The 22,067-nt window shown below is 41.1% G+C and overlaps 1 protein-coding gene across 1 annotated transcript in view; it reads right to left on the reverse strand.

Moving 5' to 3' along the window:
• Positions 1-21,381, reverse strand: part of YTHDF2 (YTH N6-methyladenosine RNA binding protein 2) — a 31,661-nt gene extending 10,280 nt beyond the window's left edge. The window contains exons 1-4 of the mRNA XM_032389808.1: positions 21,056-21,381; positions 20,532-20,556; positions 19,874-19,953; positions 15,338-16,924 (exon numbers count right to left, since the gene is read on the reverse strand). Coding sequence (XP_032245699.1) covers positions 15,338-16,924; positions 19,874-19,953; positions 20,532-20,556; positions 21,056-21,082 — 1,719 coding nt within the window. The 5' untranslated portion in view covers positions 21,083-21,381. The remainder of the gene's footprint in view (positions 1-15,337; positions 16,925-19,873; positions 19,954-20,531; positions 20,557-21,055) is intronic.
• Between the last annotated feature and the right edge of the window lie 686 nt (positions 21,382-22,067).

Here is a 22,067-nt window from a genome sequence, read left to right on the forward strand (position 1 = left end):
CTTTAAAAAAAAAAAAAAAGACCACAGACTCTAGAATTCATGCTCTCTATAAGTAATATCAACCAGATACATAAATAAATAAAGGCCCATCATATGTAACATACTTTATAGAATCCTTTCCCCCATCCAAAAAACGGATTACCTTTAAAAAATCAGCCTTTAAACATCTTAGTTTGGGCAACTTCAAGATGGCTAGTGGCCACTAAATATTACAGCTTAAAATTAACAACTCTCTAAAAAATTAACATGCTCTAAGAAAGGAAGATACAATAAAAGGAACATTAAATAATGCAAAACTTAGGGGCACCTGGGTGGCACAGTTGGTTAAGCATCTGATTCTTGGTTTCGGCTCAGGTCATGATCTCAGGGTCCTGGGATGGAGACCCGCGTAGGGCTCTGCTGAGCAAGGAGTCTGCTTGATCTCTCTCCCTCTCCCTCTGCCCTTTCCACTTGTGCTCTCTCTCTCCCCCTCTAAAATAAATAAATCTTTAAATAATGTAAAACTTAAAAACATTAGTGTCTCTTAGAAACAGCCACAATGTCTCTAAAAAGCAGATTATAACATCAAGTTACAGGGGCACCTGGGTGGCTTGGTCAGTTAAGCCTCCGACTCTTGATTTCAGCTGAGGTAATGATCTCAGGGTCATGAGATCAGCCCCATGTTGGGTTCCACAATGGGCATGGAGCCTGCTTAAGACTGTCTCTCGCCTTTTGGCCCTCCCCTCACTTAAAAAAAAATTCTTTTAAATAAATAAATAACATCAAGTTACAGATGTAGGATATTAAGCCAAAGAGACTGCCACCTTTTAATGGAAAAGTATGGCAACTCATTAGAGACTCATAATACTGACAGATGATTAAAAATGGGCAAACTGCTGAAAATACCACAGTACTGAAAGGTTTAGCAAAATCGGCCAGGTTTATCAAACACATGTGAATTCTAACACTGCTTTTAAAGATGAAGTCTTGACACAAACAGGTAAGAGACTTTTGGGGGGAAGACAGGACTACAGTACAAAGAAAGAAACTTAGGAACCAAACTTGCAGGAAAAATAAGCATGAGGAATTTGAGGTAAGAGGCATACAAAACACTTACTAATGACATACATAATCCAGGAGTTCTCAAACTTGAAAAATACAAGAGTCACCTATAGATAAGGGCTGATAAAATGCAGATTCCAAGGCCTTGCCTCCACAGATGCTCCTTCAGTAGGTGAGAAAGGACAAGAATCTGCAGTTTAAGTACTCACAGATGATAATTTATGTAAACTGATAAACTTCTCAATCAACTTCTAATCCCATAAAAAAAATGCCTAGGGAGCTCACTAAATTAAATTTTTACTTTAATAAGTCTGTGTGTAGAGCCTAGTTACCAGTATTTCTGTAAATACTTTCCAGATGACTCAAAGTTTATTTTATATCATTGTTACCATCTTTTTGTTTATACTCTGAAACACTCACCTAGGTCCACCCTGCTCCCCTCCCCATCCTTTCTGCAAGCTTACGGATTCCAAGTAAATTAACATTTGCCATAAATGATTTGAATTACCCAAGAACTTGTCTGGGTTCTAGTTCTGGCTCTGCCACTAAACAGAATCTTTTTTTTTTTTAATTTTTATTTATTTGAGAGAGAGAGAGAGGGAGAGAGAGCACAAGCAGGGGGAGGGGCAGAGGGAGAGAGAAGCAGACTCCCCCACTGAGCAGGGAGCCCAATGCGGGGCTCGATCCCAGGACCCTGGGATCATGACCTGAGCCAAAGGCAGACTCCCATCCAACTGAGCCACCCAACTGTTTAGGTGCCCCTAAACAGAAGTAATCTTGCAAATTTGTGTAAAAAATGAGAGTGAGATAAGACTAAAACCTTCCCAATTTTATAACCTTTTCAGAGTACATTATGTCCAGAGCCATTTGTGTTCCCCCTTATTCCTGCTGCCTGTCATTAGCAGCAACTTTCACAAGCTCAGGCAGAGTAGATCCAATTAGCTCCATTTTGATGCTTGTGATGAGGGAAGTATAAACCTGAGTGCTTAAACAAAGGTTTAAAATTTCAATTAATTATGCTCTCCTCATATACCCTCAAAGAGGTGAATGGCATCAGTAGATAACAGAACATTGTTGTTAACTGTTTTGAATGATAAATGTGGGGGCGCCTGGCTGGCTCAGTCGGTACAGCATGTGACTCAATCTCAGGGTTGTGAGCTGGAGCCCACACTGGGTGTAGAGATTACTTAAAGTTAAATCTTAAAAAAAAAAAAAAAAAGAAAGAAAGAAAGATAAATGTGAAGATGCAGCAAAGCGTAAGAACAAAAAAAGCTTTGGGGCAAAACAAATTCCAGCTCATCTACAACTTAGATCTTAGTGATCATGAGGAAGTTATACCTTCTAAATCACAGTTCCCTAACTGTAAAATGAAGATAATCTTATAAAGACTACAAAAAGGGGGGGGGGGGTGCCTGGGTGGCTCAGTCGATTAAGCATCTGTCTTCGGCTCAGGTCATGATTCCAGGGTCCTGGGATGGAGCCCCGCATCAGACTCCCTACTCAGTGGGGACCCTGCTTCTCCCTCTCCCGTTCCCCCTGCTTGTGCTCGCGCTTTCTCTGTCAAATAAATAAAATCTTCAAACAAACAAAAAGACTATTAAAAGGGATCAGAGACAAGATACGAAAAGTGCCTAATATACAGATGCCCCAAAAATGGCTAAATATGGGTATATACCTAAAGTACTAAGCGGAAAAAGCAGGACAAAATACTACATAGAACATGATTATTACTGTATAAACCACTTGCATAAGACAAGCAAAATGCCAAAACAATGAGTGGTTTTGTCAGAGTAAAGAAATTATGGGTGACTTTTTTCATTTTCTATATTTTTTATAATTTGATTTTACAATGAAAAATGCAAAGACAAAATTTGCAAATACTACTATAAAATTTGCACACTGGAAATTTTTCACATGCAAACACTTTAAAATTCTATAAGCTATCCACACCCTGATTACCAAAAAAGTTCACATAAAGTCAAAAGTTTATATAAATCTACCTTTTCTAAATGGTTTCCTGTATTACATAAGTGATATGGCCAAATTTTTAACTTTGACATATATAGCAAAGTACTAAATATCTCATAAGAACCACCAGATCTTTTAATAGCAGTGCAAAAGAGTTGGAAAGATTAGCTGCCTGCCTCTTCCTTCCCCCCTCCCCCATATCTAACAGCTCAAACTTGGGGGTTTAGCCATTTTCTTCCTTCATCTTTCCACTATTTTTCCTATCCATCCTTCCAGACCCAACTCAAATACAATCCTCCATTAATATGTCTTGACTCTAGCCCTAACTGGTCTTGCTATTCTTTTCTTGTACACTTAGTCTCATACTGTAAAATTAGCATTTTAATATACACTGTCCTATACTGTTTCATTTATTGATATCTTCTCCCTATGATTAACTGGAGTTAAATCAGTTCAATCAGGAATTGTTTATTCAGCAAGAGATGAAAAGCATAAGGGCACTATTTACTGAGCTAGTTGTTATACTAGAAGAATCTGGTCCAGAGAAGGTGGCAGCATGCAAATTTAAACTGAATTACTTGCTTCTGTGGAGGAGAAAGGCAGAGGGACGATATGAGTTACCATACTCAGAGCTTTTCTCCTTGGTCATTTGCAGACTTGCAGGATTCAACGGTGAAGAAAGAGATTATTTTTGTTTGCCCTAATTCAGGAACAGAGCAATTTCCTCCTCTACTCTACATGAAACTCCTGAACAGCTACAACCAGCAGTCCTTTGTCACGCAAAACCAATGCTGTGGGCTCCCCACCTTTTATGAGATGGTCTTCCTCATATCCCCATCCCCGCAGACCAAATAAACCAACACACCTAGATGAGATGCTGAAGCTGCAGAAGCTTACACTTCTTCAATTACAAAATAGACCCACCCCAACTTCCATGTACCATTCCTCCATTTTAAAAAATTCACATCATCCAATGGGTTCCAAATTATGCTTCAGAGGGGAGAGGCTTTGGGGATCTCCCGGGGCGGGGGTGGGAGCGCCTAGCACCTAAGGTTAGCAATTCATGGGGTTCTAAGTAAGGTTTTGTTTGGGAGGAAAAGAATTCACTCCTAAAAAGCTTGAAAACGGTTATAGGACTAATCTTGACTTCTGGCAGGTAAGCACAAAGGCTCACATCTGAGTAATTCTTGTTTTAAACTATTCAGAGTAGAGAGTAAATGATTCTAGAGTTGCTAACTATCCTTATCCCAAAATGGTGATGTTTGGAAAAACAGCAGTCCCCTCTGGATCAATCTTTAGCCAAATCAAAAAAACAAAATACTGCAATTTTGTAATACCCATTGTATTTCAGACATTTTTATATGGTCTCATTTACCAAAACAGCCCATACTAACTAGATAAAAACTGGTCTTACTTCCAGCAGCTCAAACTCTACTGAATCTCTTTAAGGCTTGGAACACCTTGTGGGTGAGGAAGAGTTGAAACAATATAGAAAAAAAAATAAATGCAGAGTCTGTTGAGTAATGTATGGACACCAAAACCTTCAAATACCTAACAACAAAGCCCTCTCATGTTACTTTTATTCAACAGATAGCCATTGGCATTTCCAATCATCAGCTACCTCTCTGCAACCTCTGAATAAGTTGATTATACTCCACTGCTCCCTCTTTAACCCATCCTTTAAATTGTGTTACAGGGGTTCTTCCTTTGACCCTCTTCTCTTACTGTGTGTTGGCTCTAGAACCCCACCGCAGAAACAGGTACACCAGCTCTCCTTTCTCAGTTTATGTGACTTCACAAAATTATTCTTTTTTGTGCTTCAGTGTCTTTATCTGTAGAATTAGACAGTTGCACCTACCTAACAATAATATAAGAATTAAATGAAAACTAACAAATATGTATTCAGGACAGATGTGTGGTAGATACTATACAGTGTTCAATAATTTCAGCCATTATTTTTATGACCAATATTCTTGACATCTTATACCTTCATGCCTTTGCCTCTACTGAAGTCTAAAAAAAACTCTTTCTTTCTTGAGCTCCAGACCCTACTATCACCCTACTGTCCCCCATAGGTACCCCTAACACTATCTCTAAAAGACAACACATCTCCAAACCCCCTAAGTTTAACCTGCTGCTCATCCATTTTTTTTTTTTTTTTTTTTAACAGTAACTAGTCAGGAAATATGTACATTCTTCAAATCCACCTTTCCCATCATTGTTTTGGTTCAGGTCTCATGGTCTTTTTCTTCCAAACCTGTTAAAGCCTCTGATTTGGTCTTTGAGCCACCTACACCTGTCATTTACTAGATGAGCTTAGCTAAGTTGCTAACCTGAGTTTCCATTTTCCTATCAGTAACTATGAGACATGGCCTTCCAAGGTTGGTATGGGGATTAAAGGAAGACTATGAAAGTGGCTAACAAATCAGTGCTCAGTAAGCATTTCACCCTTCCCATCCTCCACACTGTCATTCCACATAATTCCCTTACAATCCAACTAAAACAGAAGTATATAATAAAATGCAAAGCCCCAGAGTGCCTAGGTGGCTCAGCTGGTTAAGCATCTGCCTTCGGCTCAGGTCATGATCCTAGGGTCCTAGGAGCCTGCTTCTCCCTCTCCCACTGTCCCTCTCCCTGCTCATGCACACTGGCTCGCTCTCCCTCAAATAAAATCTTAAAAAAAAAAAAAATTGCAAAGCCCCGGAGCACCTGGGTGGCTCAGTCGGTTAAGCATGTGACTCTTGATTTCAGCCCCTGAGATGGAGCCCTGCACTGGGCTCCACGCTGGGTGCGGAGCCTACTTTAAAAAAAAAAAAAAGTGGGGGAAAAAAACAAAGCCCTTCATATACTGCTGGGCCCAACCAACCTCTCCAGCTTTACCAATTACCATTCTTTTCCACTTCTCATTATTCTGAAAACATAACCTAAGCATTCATGAGATCATGTTTATGAACATGCTGTCTCCTCTTCCTAGAATGCCCTCCCCACTTTTCTATCTGGCAAACTCCACGTAATGGTCCATGGGCTTTGGGACCTGAGAGAGTTCTGTATCTATTCAGATGTAGTTCCAACATATTTTCATTTATCATTTATTAAGACAAAAGTGAAACGAAAACATGTCAGAACTTCACTAGTTCATCTATAATTTGAGCAACTTCTCTGCTAAACCGGATAATAATTTTCGAATTCTGGAAGACTATTTTCTCAAATTTTTGTGCTATTCAAAATATGCAGAGCTACAGACATGACACACTTAAATTTTAATCTGCATTAATATTTTCTCTATCACTTTAAGGCAGACAATTAACAAAAACCAAGTCCTGATTTGTATACATAGCATTTGTCAATTTTTTTTTTTTTAAGATTTTGGGTGCCTGGGTGGCTCAGTTGGTTAAGCGACTGCCTTCGGCTCAGGTCATGATCCTGGAGTCCCTGGATCGAGTCCCGCATCGGGCTCCCTGCTCGGCAGGGAGTCTGCTTCTCCCTCTGACCCTACCCCCTCTTATGTGCTCTCTTTCTCTAATAAAATCTTAAAAAAAAAAAAAAGATTAGCTTTTTTTTAAGATTTTATTTATTTGTCAGAGTGAGAGAGCAAGAGCAAGAAAGCACTCTAGTGCACAAGCAGGGGGAGTGGCAGGCAGAGGGAGAAGCAGGCTCCCCGCTGAGCATGGAGCCCAATGTGGGACTCGATTCCAGGACCCCGGGATCATGATCTGAGCTGAAGGCAGATGCTTAACTGACTGAGCCACCCAGGCATCCCAGCATTTGTCAATTTTCATGGTGTAAATAACATGGCAGAGCTATGTATTATATATTATTTATATACAATATTATATATCGATACAATAGATACAAATAATCTCAAGAGTAATAAATTTGAGTATTATGGTTTAACGGTAACAGTAACTGTATAGTAAGTTTATGTAGTTTAATTGTAATTTTATAATGTATTTTTTTTCTAATCTTTTTTTTTTAATTTTTTATTGTTATGTTAATCCCCATACATTACATCATTAGTTTTAGATATAGTGTTCCATGATTCATTGTTTGTGCATAACACCCAGTGCTCCATGCAGAACGTGCCCTCCTCAATACCCATCACCAGGCTAACCCATCCTTATAATGTATTTTTTTTTTAAAGATTTTATTTATTTATCTGACAGAGAGCGAGAGAGACAGCTAGAGAGGGAACACAAGCAGGGGGAGTGGGAGAGGGAGAAGCAGGCTTCCCGCTGAGCAGGGAGCCCCATGTGGAACTCGATCCCAGGACCCTGGGATGATGACCTGAGCCAAAGGCAGACACTTAATGATTGAGCCATCCAGGCGCCCCTATAATGTATTTAAAAATACTTTTAATACAATGAATTTAATTTTATGTCATTTAATAATGATTTTTTTTTTAAGATTTTATTTATTTGACAGAGAAAGAAAGAGCGAGAGAGGGAACACAAGCAGGGGGAGTGGGAGAGGGAGAAGCAGGCTCCCCGCTGAGCAAGGAGACCGATGCAGGACTCAATCCCAGGACCCTGGGATCATGACCTGAGACGAAGGCAGCCGCCTAACGACTGAGCCACCCAAGAGCCCCTGTTTAACAGCCAGCTTGCTAAAATTTTTTTTTTTTTTTTAGATTTTACTATTTGAGAGAGAGAGAGAGCACAAGCTGGGGAAGTGGCAGAGGGGGAGGGAGAAGCAGGCTCCCTGCCTAGCAGGGAGCCCGATTTGGGGCTAGATCCCAGGACCCTGGGATCATGACCTGAGCCAACTGAGCCACCCAGACGCCCCGCTAAAAATTCTTAAAAGCTAACAGCTCACAATTAGCCAGCTACACATAATTGACATAACTGAAATACCAAACCACCACTTATTAAGCAATAAGAACTTACACAAATAACCTCTTTGAGGCTGCTGCTTCTTATAAAATGAGAATATACTAAACTTTTATATGCACTATGTGCCAAGCACTGTGCTATCACCTGAGTGCTTATTACTCATTCTATCTGACATGGTTCAAATGTTATTTCCTCCATGAAGCCTTCCTTAATTTCCCCAAATTTATCACTCTTGTTCAGAAAAACCATTTCTTCATTCCTCTATTACAGCTATTATCCCGTATTTTACCATTTTATTGTCCTCTTTGCCTTCCTAAGGCAAAGATGGTACCTTGTTTATCAATTAACACAAACATTTGTTCAAAGATGAATACAAAGGGCATGGTTCAAGGAGATCCAAATTTAGTGTCATCTATTCTCTTCTAGTCCTCCTTTAAGGAGGCTGCAGAAAGGCATTTTATTTTATCTATCCACAAAACAAGGAAGGTGATGAGTAACACAAATAGAATTTCCTTAACCCTTTTGTCAGAGAGACAAGTAAACTTATCTGCAAGACAGAAGTAGACATAAACAGCCTTAGAATTTTACAAAAAGTTCAGGTTTGCCATCTCAATTAAAACAGGATACCCAGGGACGCCTGGGTGGCTCAGTCGGTTAAGTGGCTGCCTTCGGCTCAGGTCATGATCCCAGGGTAGTGGGATCGAATCGGATATCGGGCTCCCTTCTCCCCTCTGCCTGCCACACTCCCCCTGCTTGTACTCTCACTCTCTCTCTAGCAAATAAATAAATAAATAATTTTTTAAAAACAACAACAAAAAAACCCAGGATACCCAGCGTTCCATTAGTTCTGAAGAGGCAACTTAAACCAGTGGTGGGGGGGAGAAATACTAAATGGAAAGGAACAATATGCCATGGTTATTTATTCTCTAAGAATTTAATAAGAAAACGTATTTGGCTAAAGTGATGTTTTCTTTCTAACTTTTGTATCACAAATTTTACTTGGATGTTTTTCATTTTTTTCTCAAGTTGAAAATAGAGCAGGGGTGCCTGGCTGGCTCAGTCAGTGGAACATGTGACTCTTGATTTCGGGCTCATGAGTTAAAAGCCCCACATTGGGCACAGAACTTACTCAAAAAAGAAAAAGAAAATGGAGCCAAGGTCGACAGCTTCAAATATTTCCCAACAGGGGAGGGGAGTAAATGCCCAAATCAAAGGGTTAGGAGGAAGATGGCCATAAAGAAGAAAACAAACCCAAAAAACTTCCTTATAAAGAGAAACATTGGGGCACCTAGGTGGCTCAGTCAGTTAAGTGTCCAACTCTTCGATTCTGGCTCAGGTAAGGATCTCAGGGTCGTGAGATCTCTCCTGCTTAAGATCCTCCCTTCTCCCTCTGCCCCTCCCCCTCCTTTCTCTTAAAAAAAAAAAAGAGAGAAAGAAACATTACTTGCACCAACACCATAGGAAAACTGGATTTTAAGAAAAAGGAAACACTTCTCTTAATCATTTTTTATATTTTTTAAGCTTTTATTTATTTGAGAGAGAGAAAGAATGAGTGAGCGTGTGAGCACAAGACGGGGGAGGAGCAGAGAGAGGGAGAAGCAGACTCCCTGATGAGCAGGGAGCCCAAAGTAGGGCTGGATCCCAGGACCCCGGGATCATGACCTGAGCCAAGGCAGGTGCTTAAGCGACTGAGCCACCCAGGCACCCCCTCCTCTTCAGTATGTTTAAGATAACAATTTTTTCATTAATACTAATGCAGTAAATATTTTAAAAAATAACTATCCATATACTTTATCTGTACTAAGATTTACTGGGAATGTATCAATCCTTTCTGTCATCCATGTCCTTCTAGCCTCAAGTCCTTTATTTTTTATATGTAATAATTAGGTCAAAAATTACAAAACAGAAATAACCTTCCTAAAAAGACCTTAGTTTAGTAGCATCCATTCCTCTCTCCATGAATTTCAAATGTTATCTTGGGCTGGCTAACCCTCTTATTCTTGGTTCTCTGGTCTAGACTATTCCACATATAAATCTTCTCCAGAACATATCTAATAAAAGTTCTTTTGGTCTCTTCTTGAAACCCTCCTGTGACTAAGAACTCCATTTTTAGAAAGTTCTCCCTTCTATTTACAAAAATCTTCCTCCCTATAACCTCGATCCACTGGTTCTGGTGCTGTCTTCTGGCACGGAGAATAAACCTACCAGTCTTTTTTTTTTTTTTTTAAGTGAGATCTATGCCCAACATGGGGCTTGAATTCGTGATCCTGAAATCCGGACGTCACGTGCTCTGCCAATTGAGCCAGCCTGACACCCCTAAACCTACCAGTCTTAAAGGCATTTGATAACGGCTATCATATTCCCCTTCCAAATCATCTCTTCTAAGCTAACCATTCTGATAAACACTAACGGATATGATGAGAAACAAAATAATGTGTATGAAACACATCACTGGAAGAAGTGAGCTGTTACGTATTCAGCAATGGTATCTCTTATTACCATATACTGGTTCACCTTTACTTCTACATGCTTCCCATTGCCTTCCACGCAAAGATAACAACAAAGAGAGCACTGGATGATTTATGGAATTGTTGAATCACCGCTATATTGTACACCTGAAACTAATCTAACACTGTATGTTAACTAACTGGAATTAAAATAAAAACTTAAGAAAATGTAACATTAAGGGCGCCTGGGTGGCTCAGTCGTCAAGCGTCTGCCTTCGGCTCAGGTCGTGGTCCCAGGGTCCTGGGATCGAGCCCCACATCAGGCTCCCTGCTCCGCGGGAAGCCTGCTTCTTCTCCCTCTCCCACTCCCCCTGCTTGTGTTCCCTCTCTCACTGTGTCTCTGTCAAATAAATAAATAAAATCTTAAAAAAAAAAAAAGGTAACATCAAGAAGCTCCTCCATCCTGATTCAAATTAAATCTTACTCTATTAAACTCTAGAATTTTTTAAAACCAACTTTGTGCCTTTCTCAGTTTCCTTCTTTATCAAACTAACTGCATAAATATTTCATTCAATGGGTGCCTGGGTGGCTCAGTTGGTTAAGCGACTGCCTTCGGCTCAGGTCATGATCCCAGAGTCCTGAGATCGAGTCCCACATCAGGCTCTCGGCTCAGCGGGGAGCCTGCTTCTCCCTCTGACCCTCTCCCCTCATGCTGTTTCTCTCTCGCTCGCTCTCTAATAAAGTTAAAAAAAATTTTTTCATTCAACTCCCTTTTCCTAATCTTATCTCCAACAAGCTTCCACTGTGGAGAAACCCACTCCACAAATACCAATTAGACTTGCTCTTAAATTGTACAGGACTTCTTGCTCCAAATTATTATCTATACAGTATCACAGATGTGGGCTGTCCTGAATCTATGTTCATTCTTCCCCAAACACCTTTGGCTACCTTCTACACATCTTTCAAGGCTCAGCTCAAAGATCACCTCTTCCAGGATTTCTTCTGTGACCAATTCACCCACACCCCAGGCTGGGTTAGGCAGTCCTCACTTCCAAACTGGCACCCTGTACATATCTTGAGAAAATACTTTGTTTTGTATGCTGACCTGTCACTAATGTAAGGCTCCCTGACAATACACTCCAGATTTCTCGGTGGTATCTAGCACACAGTAAAGAAAAGATATATAGCTTCTTCTCAATTCTTAAGCAGCATAATAAATCTTAAGTTTATCCAAACATACTCCAAGTCACTATTTTCAAGTCTTCTGCTTGAAAATAGGAGTACTTCTAGAGGTATTTAAGAAATACTGCTATTTAAGAAATACTGCTATTTTCACTTAATAGCAATAACATTTTAAAAAATATACACCTTGAGCCATTATCACAATAATCACATCTTCTCTAGATCTTTCTCTCTCCCATTAGCTTTCCAGTTATTCAGAAAAATCATTTATCCAACTGCCTGAGACTGAGTCTAACATTGGGCTGGGCTTTAAGAAAATTAGGCAGTCTTTGGTCCCCTCTACTATTCTTATTTTTACCTACAGTTAAAAGGCTGGAAATATAAAACAAAAATTAAACCAACTATTACTTAGTTTATAAAAACATACTGCATCATTTATGCAGGAAATAACTCTCCCTTTATGTGAGGCTATTCTCAAGTTGAAACAAAGAGGTTAACTCACTCTTGTCTTCTTTTGACAATAATTCTTTCAAAAAAATCTTTCAGAAACAAAAAGGCCCATATGGTAATATACAGCACAGCCAAGACCTTCAAAAAGCACAGACCCTTTGAGCCAGCAATAACACTGAAGGACAGATGTAAATCAGTATTTTTATCAATGGATGTTCACTGCAGTGTTATTTTAGCTGGAAAAAAATATAAAGCTGACAAATCTAACAATTAAGGATTGGTAAATTATAATAAATCTATGCTAGAATAGTAGGAAGCCATCAAAAGTGATGTCATAGTAGAAATATTTAACGATTAGGGAAAGGTTCTAAATAAACGCAGAAAGCAGGTTACAAAATATTACCTGAAGTATACAACAGAGTAAACCACATATGGAAGATATCCCTAAAATCTGCTGAAGTTTCAAGCTGGAGAGATCCAATGCTTGAAGGTTCTAGGATACTGAATAACAACATGGAACAGAACAAGTCAGTAACAGTAGCCAAAAATGGCTATAGTTCTGCTTCAGTGTGTTCCGCCAAGACACATGCCCAATCATGGAACTTTAGAATAGCTGTGACATCATTTTCAGGATGAAGCTTAATTATTTCCCCACTTACTGAGTTACCATGCCCATCTGGCACCATTTTTTGCAATTTTGTAAATAATACAAAAGTGCACAAACACCCCACCTAAAGAAGTCTACTGCCTCAATGAGCTAACAGTTTGACTCTCACGAAACTTGTCTTGGAAGCCTAATAAAGACTGGCTGTACATCAGTTATGTAAGAATGTTAAGGATAACAGTGGGCAAGAGAAGTAAGGCAATACTGACTGAAATGGTAACTGGGTTTAGAAGCAATTATAGGGACCTTCCTGAAACCCCAGCAATCTCTTCTCACAGAAGGTAAACTAAAAAGTAATCTGATACAAGTATAATCGAGGCTTTATTTTTTTTATTTTTGGTGGTTTGTTCACCAGCCTGAGAACAATTAGTATACTCATTCATCAAAAGTCCTTATGGAATGGCTTTAAGAAAGATCCATTAGTTGGCTTAACAAAGACCCTAAACCTTGATTATTACTACTCACTATGAAAACATCACAAAGCTGGTCAATTCCAACATGTGAAATCTTACACCTCCTCATGAAGTTGAATTAATATTCGCTGAACCACTCAAGTGAATTTAATACAAACATAAACTTGATTAAAAGTCTACATAAATTAACAGCCCTGGGGCGTCTGCCTTCGGCTCAGGTCATGATCCCAGCGTCCTGGGATTGAGCCCCACGTTGGGCTCCCTGCTCAGCGGGAAGCCTGCTTCTCCCTCTCCCACTCCCCCGCTTGTGTTCCCTCTCTCGCTGTGTCTCTCTCTGTCAAATAAATAAATAAAATCTTTAAAAAAAAATAAATCAACAGCCCTCAAATTTGCTACTTCATTTTTAATTCCAAGTTTCCCCACAAGTTCTAACACATACAAGTTGATCATTTATGCTGTACATTCCTGAAAACACATTCCTATCTTTGTCAGGAATTCCTATTTTTATTTTTCTGCCTTCCTATTTTTAATCACAAGATGTAGGACAGAACTTTGCAGATGAAAGCAAGCAGATGCATAATATGGGACTGATATTATGCATGTTTCAAGTGGTTAAACTAAGCACCTGGATGCCCCTCATACACATTAATAATCTGCTATGAAACTACATGATGCTTAAAAGGTCATGGCGTCCCATCCTTGAGTTCCTCTAGATAAAGGAGCCTGTTAAAACATCTTTAGAGCTTTTCAGATGTCTGGTGAAAATAATCAGTAAACAATTTTCCTCAAGATTATGGCACATTTTAAGTTAAACTGTTCAACTTTGGGGAATGGAAAAGAAGAATTTAAAGGACAAAAAAGAGTTTTTTCTGAACTTTTCAGTAATGTGGCTCTATACTTCTAGCATCACTGACACACACATCTCCATTTTTTATTCATCTGCACACACTAGAAGGTAAAATGGCAACCATCCTGCTTTAATTGGAAGACTATGCACCTCTGATTCTGTGTTATAGAGGTGGAGAATCTAACCAAAGAGCCCTCCTTCTTCTGCTCAAAAAATAAGCTTTTACAGAGGCATAACAAGTGCCTCAGAGCCTAGATCAAATATATAAAATCTCTATGAATTCATGATAAATATAAGAAAAATATATTTAGGGGCTCCCGGGTGGCTCAGTTGGTTAAGCATCTGCCTCTGGCTCAGGTCGTGATCCCAAAGTCCTGGGATGGAGCCCCGCATAGGGCTCCCTGCTTAGCAGAAAGCCTGCTTCTCCCTCGCCCTTTGCCTGACACTCCCCCTGCTTGTGCGCGCGCGCTGTCAAATAAAAAAATCTTTAAAAAAAAAAAAGAAAGAAAGAAAAACATATTTACATAAGCTTAATAGGCTTTATTTTACATTTGAAGCTAACCACTTAGGATTCTCTCAATCATTAATATATAATCTTTAAAAAAAAATCTCCTTGCCCATAATAATCTTTTCACCTACTTCCTACATTTAAATGTATCTAAGTCTTAGATAACACATGCTCTGCACCAACCAGTATTTCACCATTCTCTATGGTCTTAAAGTTTACATTCACTCAATACACACAGACCAAGCATTACCAACACTTTCCAATAAATTCCAACTCTTTAGTTTGGACCTATTCTCCATCCCTCTGCCCAAGACTGTCATTTGTTACAGAAGGGAAACAAGAGAAGGTTACTCTTCAGGAATACAACAGAATTTTAAAAGCAAGAGATCAGCTTTTTCTGATTATCTGTTTTCCAAATTTTATATAATACACACTACCTTTTCAAATGGGAAAAGGGTTTTGGAAAAAGTAATTAAGCAGAACACTAAGAAGGACAGGAACAAGGAAAAAGTTCTGAAAAATACCCTAATACTGCCCATAGCCAGAGGCAAGCAGAAAGCGATGTCAGGGCTTGGTGACACACCAACTCCTGACTTAACCACCTTATCTGAGTTAGGCCAAAAGTTAATTATAACAGAACTTTTACCTTTTCTCTGCCATATTACAGCCTCAATCCTTTCCTACTTGAATTTCCATGGTTCTATCACTTCAATTAGTCCTTTTGCATTTCTTCTGGCCTTGTTCTTCACCTCTTTTGCATCATTTAAATTCAGTTTCTCTACAGTTTGTGCTTTCCATTAATTTAAGCTCACATTTCTACAAACTAAGTCAAACAGTAACACCAATTATACTTCCATAAAGGCTTGAACTGTTAAGTGATACGTTTGTTATTTACAGAGCTTTTATTAACCATTCAGAAGAACACCTCTCCTGTTCTCTCTAGTTCTTTCTCCTTCCCTGAAAGTCTTAAGAATGGTAAACTAGTTACCTTTTTAACACTTTCTTCTTCCTCCTGGCGTTTCTCATAGTGTGAGAAGTCATCAAAAATCGAAGTGGTGTGCTTGTAGCTGGCTATGATTTTCAACACCTGCTTAGCCTTTTCCAGAGGCACTTCCTGAGTGTCCCTGGAGTTGGTCACTGGTTTATTCTCGTTGTTCTCTAGGCGAATGTGTCGCAGCTGGCTATTGGGAACGTCCTTCACAAAAATCCACCTGACATCAAAACGACCCTTCCATTTGTCCTGGGACCACACACCTGCACATGTGTTGTAGTCCACAGCAGATTTCATTTCTGCAACGCCACAGAAGTGTCCACTGCCGTTGACACTGAAAAGTAAGTAAACGGGGCCTTTCCCGTTCATGGAGCGATAAGCAGCATCCAGTCTCTTGTTACCGTGCTCTGTGCTGCACCAGATATTATACTTAATGGAACGGTGGATATCGTCCTCAGAGTAGCTCTTAATGATGAAAACCCGGCCATGTTTCAGATTCCAGTCAAAATCCTTGGGGTTATAGTTATTAATGGACCGCAGCTTCTCCAACACTGGGTGAGGTTCTGAAGGAGTAGATCCAGATCCAGCCTGAGACTGTCCTACTCCATTACCATCCACCCCATTATGACCGAACCCACTGCCACGGTTCCGAGGTGCTACCCAGCGGGTTGGCTGAGTTGCCTGTTGCTGGACTGAGAGCTGGGCAGGCTGTGGTGGAGGTGGGGGCAATGGCTGTGTCTGTTGCCCCACTGATGCCTGAGCCACTGGTGGGCTATTGTTAGCCTGCTGACCTACAGGCTGAGGAGACCCCTGGGTTGGCTGCTGACCTATATTCTGAACCAAAGCCTGTGAGGGGGCTTTTGCCACAGGACCCTTATTATCCCAAGTTCCAATATCCATGTTATGCTTTATTGGGGGTGGTGGAAGACTTGACCCTGCAATGCCATTCTTGGTCTTCAACTTAGGTTGCTGTTTCGCAGGCTTGCTAGCAATATCAGCCCAAGATGCTGGTTTTGGAGGAGCAATGGTAGCTGGAGGCAAACTATTGGAAGCCACGATGTTACCAGTAATGGACCCACTACCAACTGCAGAACCTACAACTTTTGGAACATTGCTTGCAACTTCTGTGCTACCCAACTTCAGTGCTGCCATCCCTTGGTCTATAGTATTCATGCCAGGAGCCTTATTGAGGGTCTCACTGGCAAAAGCTGACTGTCCATCAATCATGGCTCCACCTAAGGAGCTAGGTGCATAAGCATAATTGCTACTATATCCAGAGCTCTGAGTAGACTGTCCCTGAGAACTGTTATTTCCCCAAGCTGAGAAGTCAATCCCACTGGGAAAGAAATTAAAACCATGCTGACCAAGAAATGGAGTGCTACCTAGGGCTCCTGGTTGTCCAAACATTGCATCTGGTAGGAAGTGAGGCTCTCCGTTGCTCAGCTGTCCATAAGAAGTTAGATAGGGCATGGCTGTATCACCCCCAGTAGACCAAGCGGCTTCACCCAAAGAATAGGAGAAGCCAATGGAGGGACTGTAGTAACTGGGTAAATAGGAATCTGACATGGCAGTATATGCATTATTCTGTGGAAAGAAAAAAAAAAAGGCAAATCAAAACAAAACACAAAAATTAATAAAACAACAATCATGACATTTCCTCTCCCAACTACTCATCCAATTCAAATTCAACTAAAAAAGCAAGTGACCATTTCAGGTACTCTCTTCCCATAAACTTGCTGGAATTCTTATAATGTAAGAGGTTTTGGTTTCACAATTGAAAAGTTTAAACATTTCAAGTTAAACTGACATACAGTTTAGGCCTTAACTTAAGCACTATACAGTTGAGGACATACTTATAGGCCTTAACTTTAGCACTAACATCTCACCAACAGAAGTGTTGAGATGATGCTTTTATTAAAACCAGTTCTCTCTGGATTTAAGGAGTGCGAATTTTGGCAGATCAGAGGAGTGTTCCTAAGAGTTTCCTATCAAAACCATACTACTCTAACAGATAAAACAACACAAAAAGAACTGGAAATTTCAAGTTCTATCCCAAAAATCTGTGCAGCCTTCCTCAACTATAAACCAAGGTTCATTACACCTAGTTTACATTGTTAGCCTCTTGGCAAACCATTTGGGAACATCAATAGATGCCACTATTTAATTATAACCTGGAAAGGAAATGCACAAGAGCTTCCAGAGTTTAAAACTAGAAAAATGTTGCTACCTGTTCTACTTCACCTAAAATGGCTCTAAGTTCAAATGTACACCTGACTTTTCCATTAAAAGTAGGAGAATTCCAAAAACATTGTAAAGTCTGTATCTTTAAGAATTAGTCTAAGGAATAACCAAAAACATAAACTCATACTCAACCAGTCAACACATTAGAAGACAGACTGCACTGCAAAAACCTCAATCATTCTTGACCTAAGTTTGCAAACAGTATTTTAACTTTTTTATAAATGCTGTACCTCACAGAATAGTCCCTTAAGTGAGAAGCTGGAGATATAAAAAGATTGGTCTGTACAGGTATGGATACAGCTCAACTCAAAATAGACTACTCTAACTTCAAAATAGCTCTGGTACAAGAGTACACTTATCTTGATGAGCACTGAGTAATATATGAAATTGTTGAATCACTTTATTGCACTCCTGAAACTAATATAACACTATATTAACTACACTGGAATTAAAATAATAGCTCTGGTACGTAAGAATCCATTAACTAGCGAATAAAGAATTTTGTTCTTAAGAAGCTTGGATGACCATAAGTATGTCAGGCCTTAAATCTGTATTACCAAAGCCAACAGTACTTCTCCGTAGCCAAACACAGCTCTTGAAAATTAAATGTTTCAACTAATGTGGTTTGATAAAATGGTGCTTTTCTCTGCCAAATTCTCCTTACCAAAAAAAAACAAAAACAAAAAAACCCTAAGTCTTTCACACATACCCTCAAGTGTAAGAGAAGTCTATTTCTTGAAGATAGTGTTAAAATTTTAATAGACTCAAATCCATTATGAATAAGAAATTCAGTCTATAATCAATGGATTAAGCCTGAAGGATTATATATAAGGTGATGAATAATGGTTAAAAAGTACATGAATTACTCTTGACAAACTACAAAGGACAAAGATTCTGAAGGTATCCGTCTATTCAACCATGATTTCTACTCCCACCACCCCCAGCCCCGAATTTTTTAAAGACATTTAAGCTTTAGCTTACTTGAGAAATAAAAACATGCACTTAATATCACAGGTTATACCATTATATAGCTGAATGCCTACACCTGAACTGGCAGGTTCCCACATGCCCCTGAACTCAAAAATCTGAATTACACAATGTTTCACAAGAACTACCTAGAATTATGTTTCCAAATGCTCCCACTCTCCCTGTTATAATGATTATGTAAGCAAACTACTTCAATAGCAGGAACCTATAAATAGTTCATTCCTCTACTTCCTTCCTACTTTTCCTGATTAACTGGTTGACTTTTCTGAAAACTTTTCCCAATCACTTGCTTAAGTGGTTTCTATACTCTCAGTGGAGAAAATTTTACATGAGGGATCTAAAAGTTTTATGCAAGAATTAGGTCCAAATATGGGCATGCACCAATATGTCAAGTTTTCAAAACTATTATATCTGTCGCATGGCATCCACTCAGAATTTATATAAATGTCTCATAAGCTTTTTCATTTTTTAGGGTATCTTAGGTGAGTTACTATAAGTTTTCCTTTTGGTTTATTAATCTGTGGGTTTGTATTTATTAGCTACAACCTTGTGATTTTTATCTTTGGGACCCATGATATTAATACAAAAGAACTGACAAATCAAAGTAGTTTCTACATACACAGAACATGTTAATATATGAACCTATATAGACCTAAAAGAAATTAGAAGAAAAGGTTACATGGCAAAAACCTCAATCATTCTTGATCTTCATTTGTGCTAAACAGTATTTTATCTTTCTTTAATTCCATTTTATATATCCTGTAGCTCCTATAAGAAACCGGAGGTGTACAAAGTTGGTCTCTAAAGATAGAGATACATCTCAACTTGAAAAAGGAATACCTAGGTCCAAAAGTTAGGATAACCTAACAACCCACTAACTAGTGACCAGATGAAAAGGAAGATTCCAGTTTCTGCAGCACTGAATAAAGTTCAGGTGATTTTTTATTAGTTTTTTCCCCATCACATATACATCCAGTTTTCCTAAAAGAAAAAGGTTTGGGGTGAAAAGTCAGAATACTTAAACTGGAAAGTATTCTTCAGTTTTGCACTGTTACATTCTTGCTAAGGAAAATTACTAACAGGTGCTGTTAGTATACTCTAAGATGCTATCACTTCTAATCTCAGAATATGCTTGCTGTCAACAAAGATGGAAATCTTATCAGTCTCTAACATTTCAGTAACTCCGTTTACAACACATGGACGGGTATTAAGTCACCCCCTGAAAATGAAATTTGTTGATAAGGCAGAGAAAAAATACGGTATATTACACTCTTTGATCAGGCATGTAAATGGTTAACTACTCACGGGCCGTGCCTGTGGACTCAAGTAAGGTTCAAAATCATCATCATTTAATCCATCCTTTTGATGTACAGATCCATTTTGTACTGAAGGGAAAAAATTCAAATAAATTAGGAGTGTCTCAATCGTACAATCTACCTCCCAAATTAAGCAAATATACTCTAACCAAGAAAAACCTTACTAAACAGAGCAAATAAGTTTGAATTTCAGAAAAACAGATAAAGAGAAGAGTGAATGCTGAGCAATATTCGTCAATGAAAATGTCTCCCTTCACCCCGAGCAAGTTGATCTAAAAAGGTCATTTTATTGGCTCCTCTAGATTTCAATTCCCTCCCGCTTCCCCTCCCCCATCACATGTGAGTACTTCCAGAGTGTGATCCACGAGGATGAAAAACAAAGGCCTTCTAAGACCTACAGGAAACTAAGGACCTGGGACATTTCAAAACCGAATCCACCCCCACCCTTAATGAATTACTCCTTGTTCACTGAAAAGCTGTTCGCCAGCTGCAAGAACACACCAAAAGGGTCAAATACTTAAGTGTGAGGCACCTGCGAACTAAGCGGCTTCCGAAAGGTCCTCTCCCCGGGGCGCTTCCCGGAGACCCCGCCCCCACTACTCGGCGTCCCCCTCCCGGCCCAGGGCCACCGGCGGAGCTGGGCTCACCTTTGTTTCCTTGACCTTTTGGTCTCTGCGGGCGAAGAAAACGTCGCCGAGCAGCAAGTCGTCCGAGGAAGAAATGGAAAAGGAAAGACAAATTAAAGCCGGGCCCGGGAAGGGAATAAAGGAGCAGGCCTGAGGGGAGGCGTCAGGAATGATGGTGAGGGGGAGGCTGAAAATGGGAGGCGGGGAAAAGCGCAGGCCGGCGGGGCCCGCGGAGAAAAAGCGGGGGACGCGCCAGAAACAACGCGAGGGGACCAGGGCTTCAAGGAAGGGGAAGGAAACAAGGAAGAAAACGAGGCCCGCTGAGAAGAGGGGGCGCGGCGCGGCCGGTGGGCTCCGAGGCCCGGGGAGAAGCGCGGAGAGCGGGCTGAGGGCGAGGCGCTGGGCGCGGCCGGCCTGAGAGGCCCGAAACCCGGCCCGCAAGAGGCGCCGCCTCGGCTCGGCCCGACCGGGGGCGGCGGGCCCGGGCCTAGTCGGGCTCCCTCTCGCCTCACACAATGGCCGAGGCATGCGGGCCGGGCCTGTACCTGCTCCAAGAGGCTGCTAGCCGACATGGCTCTCGGATCCTCGCGGGTGGCGACAGCGGTGGACTCTCGTCAGGGCGGCGGCGACGGCGGATGAGCCCTGGCGGCGGGAGCAGGCGGCGCGGTGGCGGCTTTTGTCCCTGACACTCGGGGGCCTCGGCGGACGCAGCGGAGACACAGCGCGCGGCTCGGGCTCCGGCTCCGACTCGGCGACGCTCTAGCCCGAGAGCTCAACGCCCGTCTCTATGCCTTTACGCGCGCTCCCGCCCCTCGCAGCCGAAATAAGGGCGCCGAGCGGCGGAGGCGGACGGCGCGCGCGGCGCGACGCTGACTCTCACATTCACTCACCCACGCGGAAGGGGCCCGGCGCGAAGCACTCCGGGAAGGAAGGAACGAGGCCGCAGTGCCCTCTGGTGGGCTGGAGGAGCGGAAGCGGCGAGTGCGGCCTCCCCGCCCCCACCGCCTCCGGATTGGGGCCTATAGGAAGGTGGGGGCGGCCAGGGTCGCGCCACGAGGTTTTGAATAACACACCTGGAGAGAGTAGCTTTAGCTTGAGAAAACCCACAAAAGCCGGTGTCTCAATGAAGAAGCGACCCCCGGAGCGCGAGAGACCTCAAGATAAACCTGCCTCCCAGCTGCAAATGGTACCCCACCCCCATGGGGGGGGACCCTGAGAGGGGTCGCAGCCCCCAGGGAAACTTCATGGGGGCCCTGCCCCGAGAAATTCACACCACCGCCACTGCCAGCAGGAACCTGGTTATCCTCCTCTGTTGGACTGCAAAAGAGTGCCCAGAGAACAAAAACATCCACAAAAAAATCTGGTACCCTGCAAAAGAGATTTGAATAACACACCTGGAGAGAGTAGCAGGGAGGACAATCTACAGCTCTTTTTTTAGGGAAGTCGTTGGCCACCGCGATAATCTGTTAAACTGTGGCCTTTATTTCGAAGAAAAACACACCTCATACATCTACACAAAATGTTCCGTGTACTTTCAACAAGTCCCAAGAATCTATA

Source organism: Phoca vitulina, unplaced genomic scaffold (assembly GCF_004348235.1).
Source record: "Phoca vitulina isolate PV1807 unplaced genomic scaffold, GSC_HSeal_1.0 scaffold2, whole genome shotgun sequence".
NCBI lineage: Eukaryota > Metazoa > Chordata > Mammalia > Carnivora > Phocidae > Phoca > Phoca vitulina.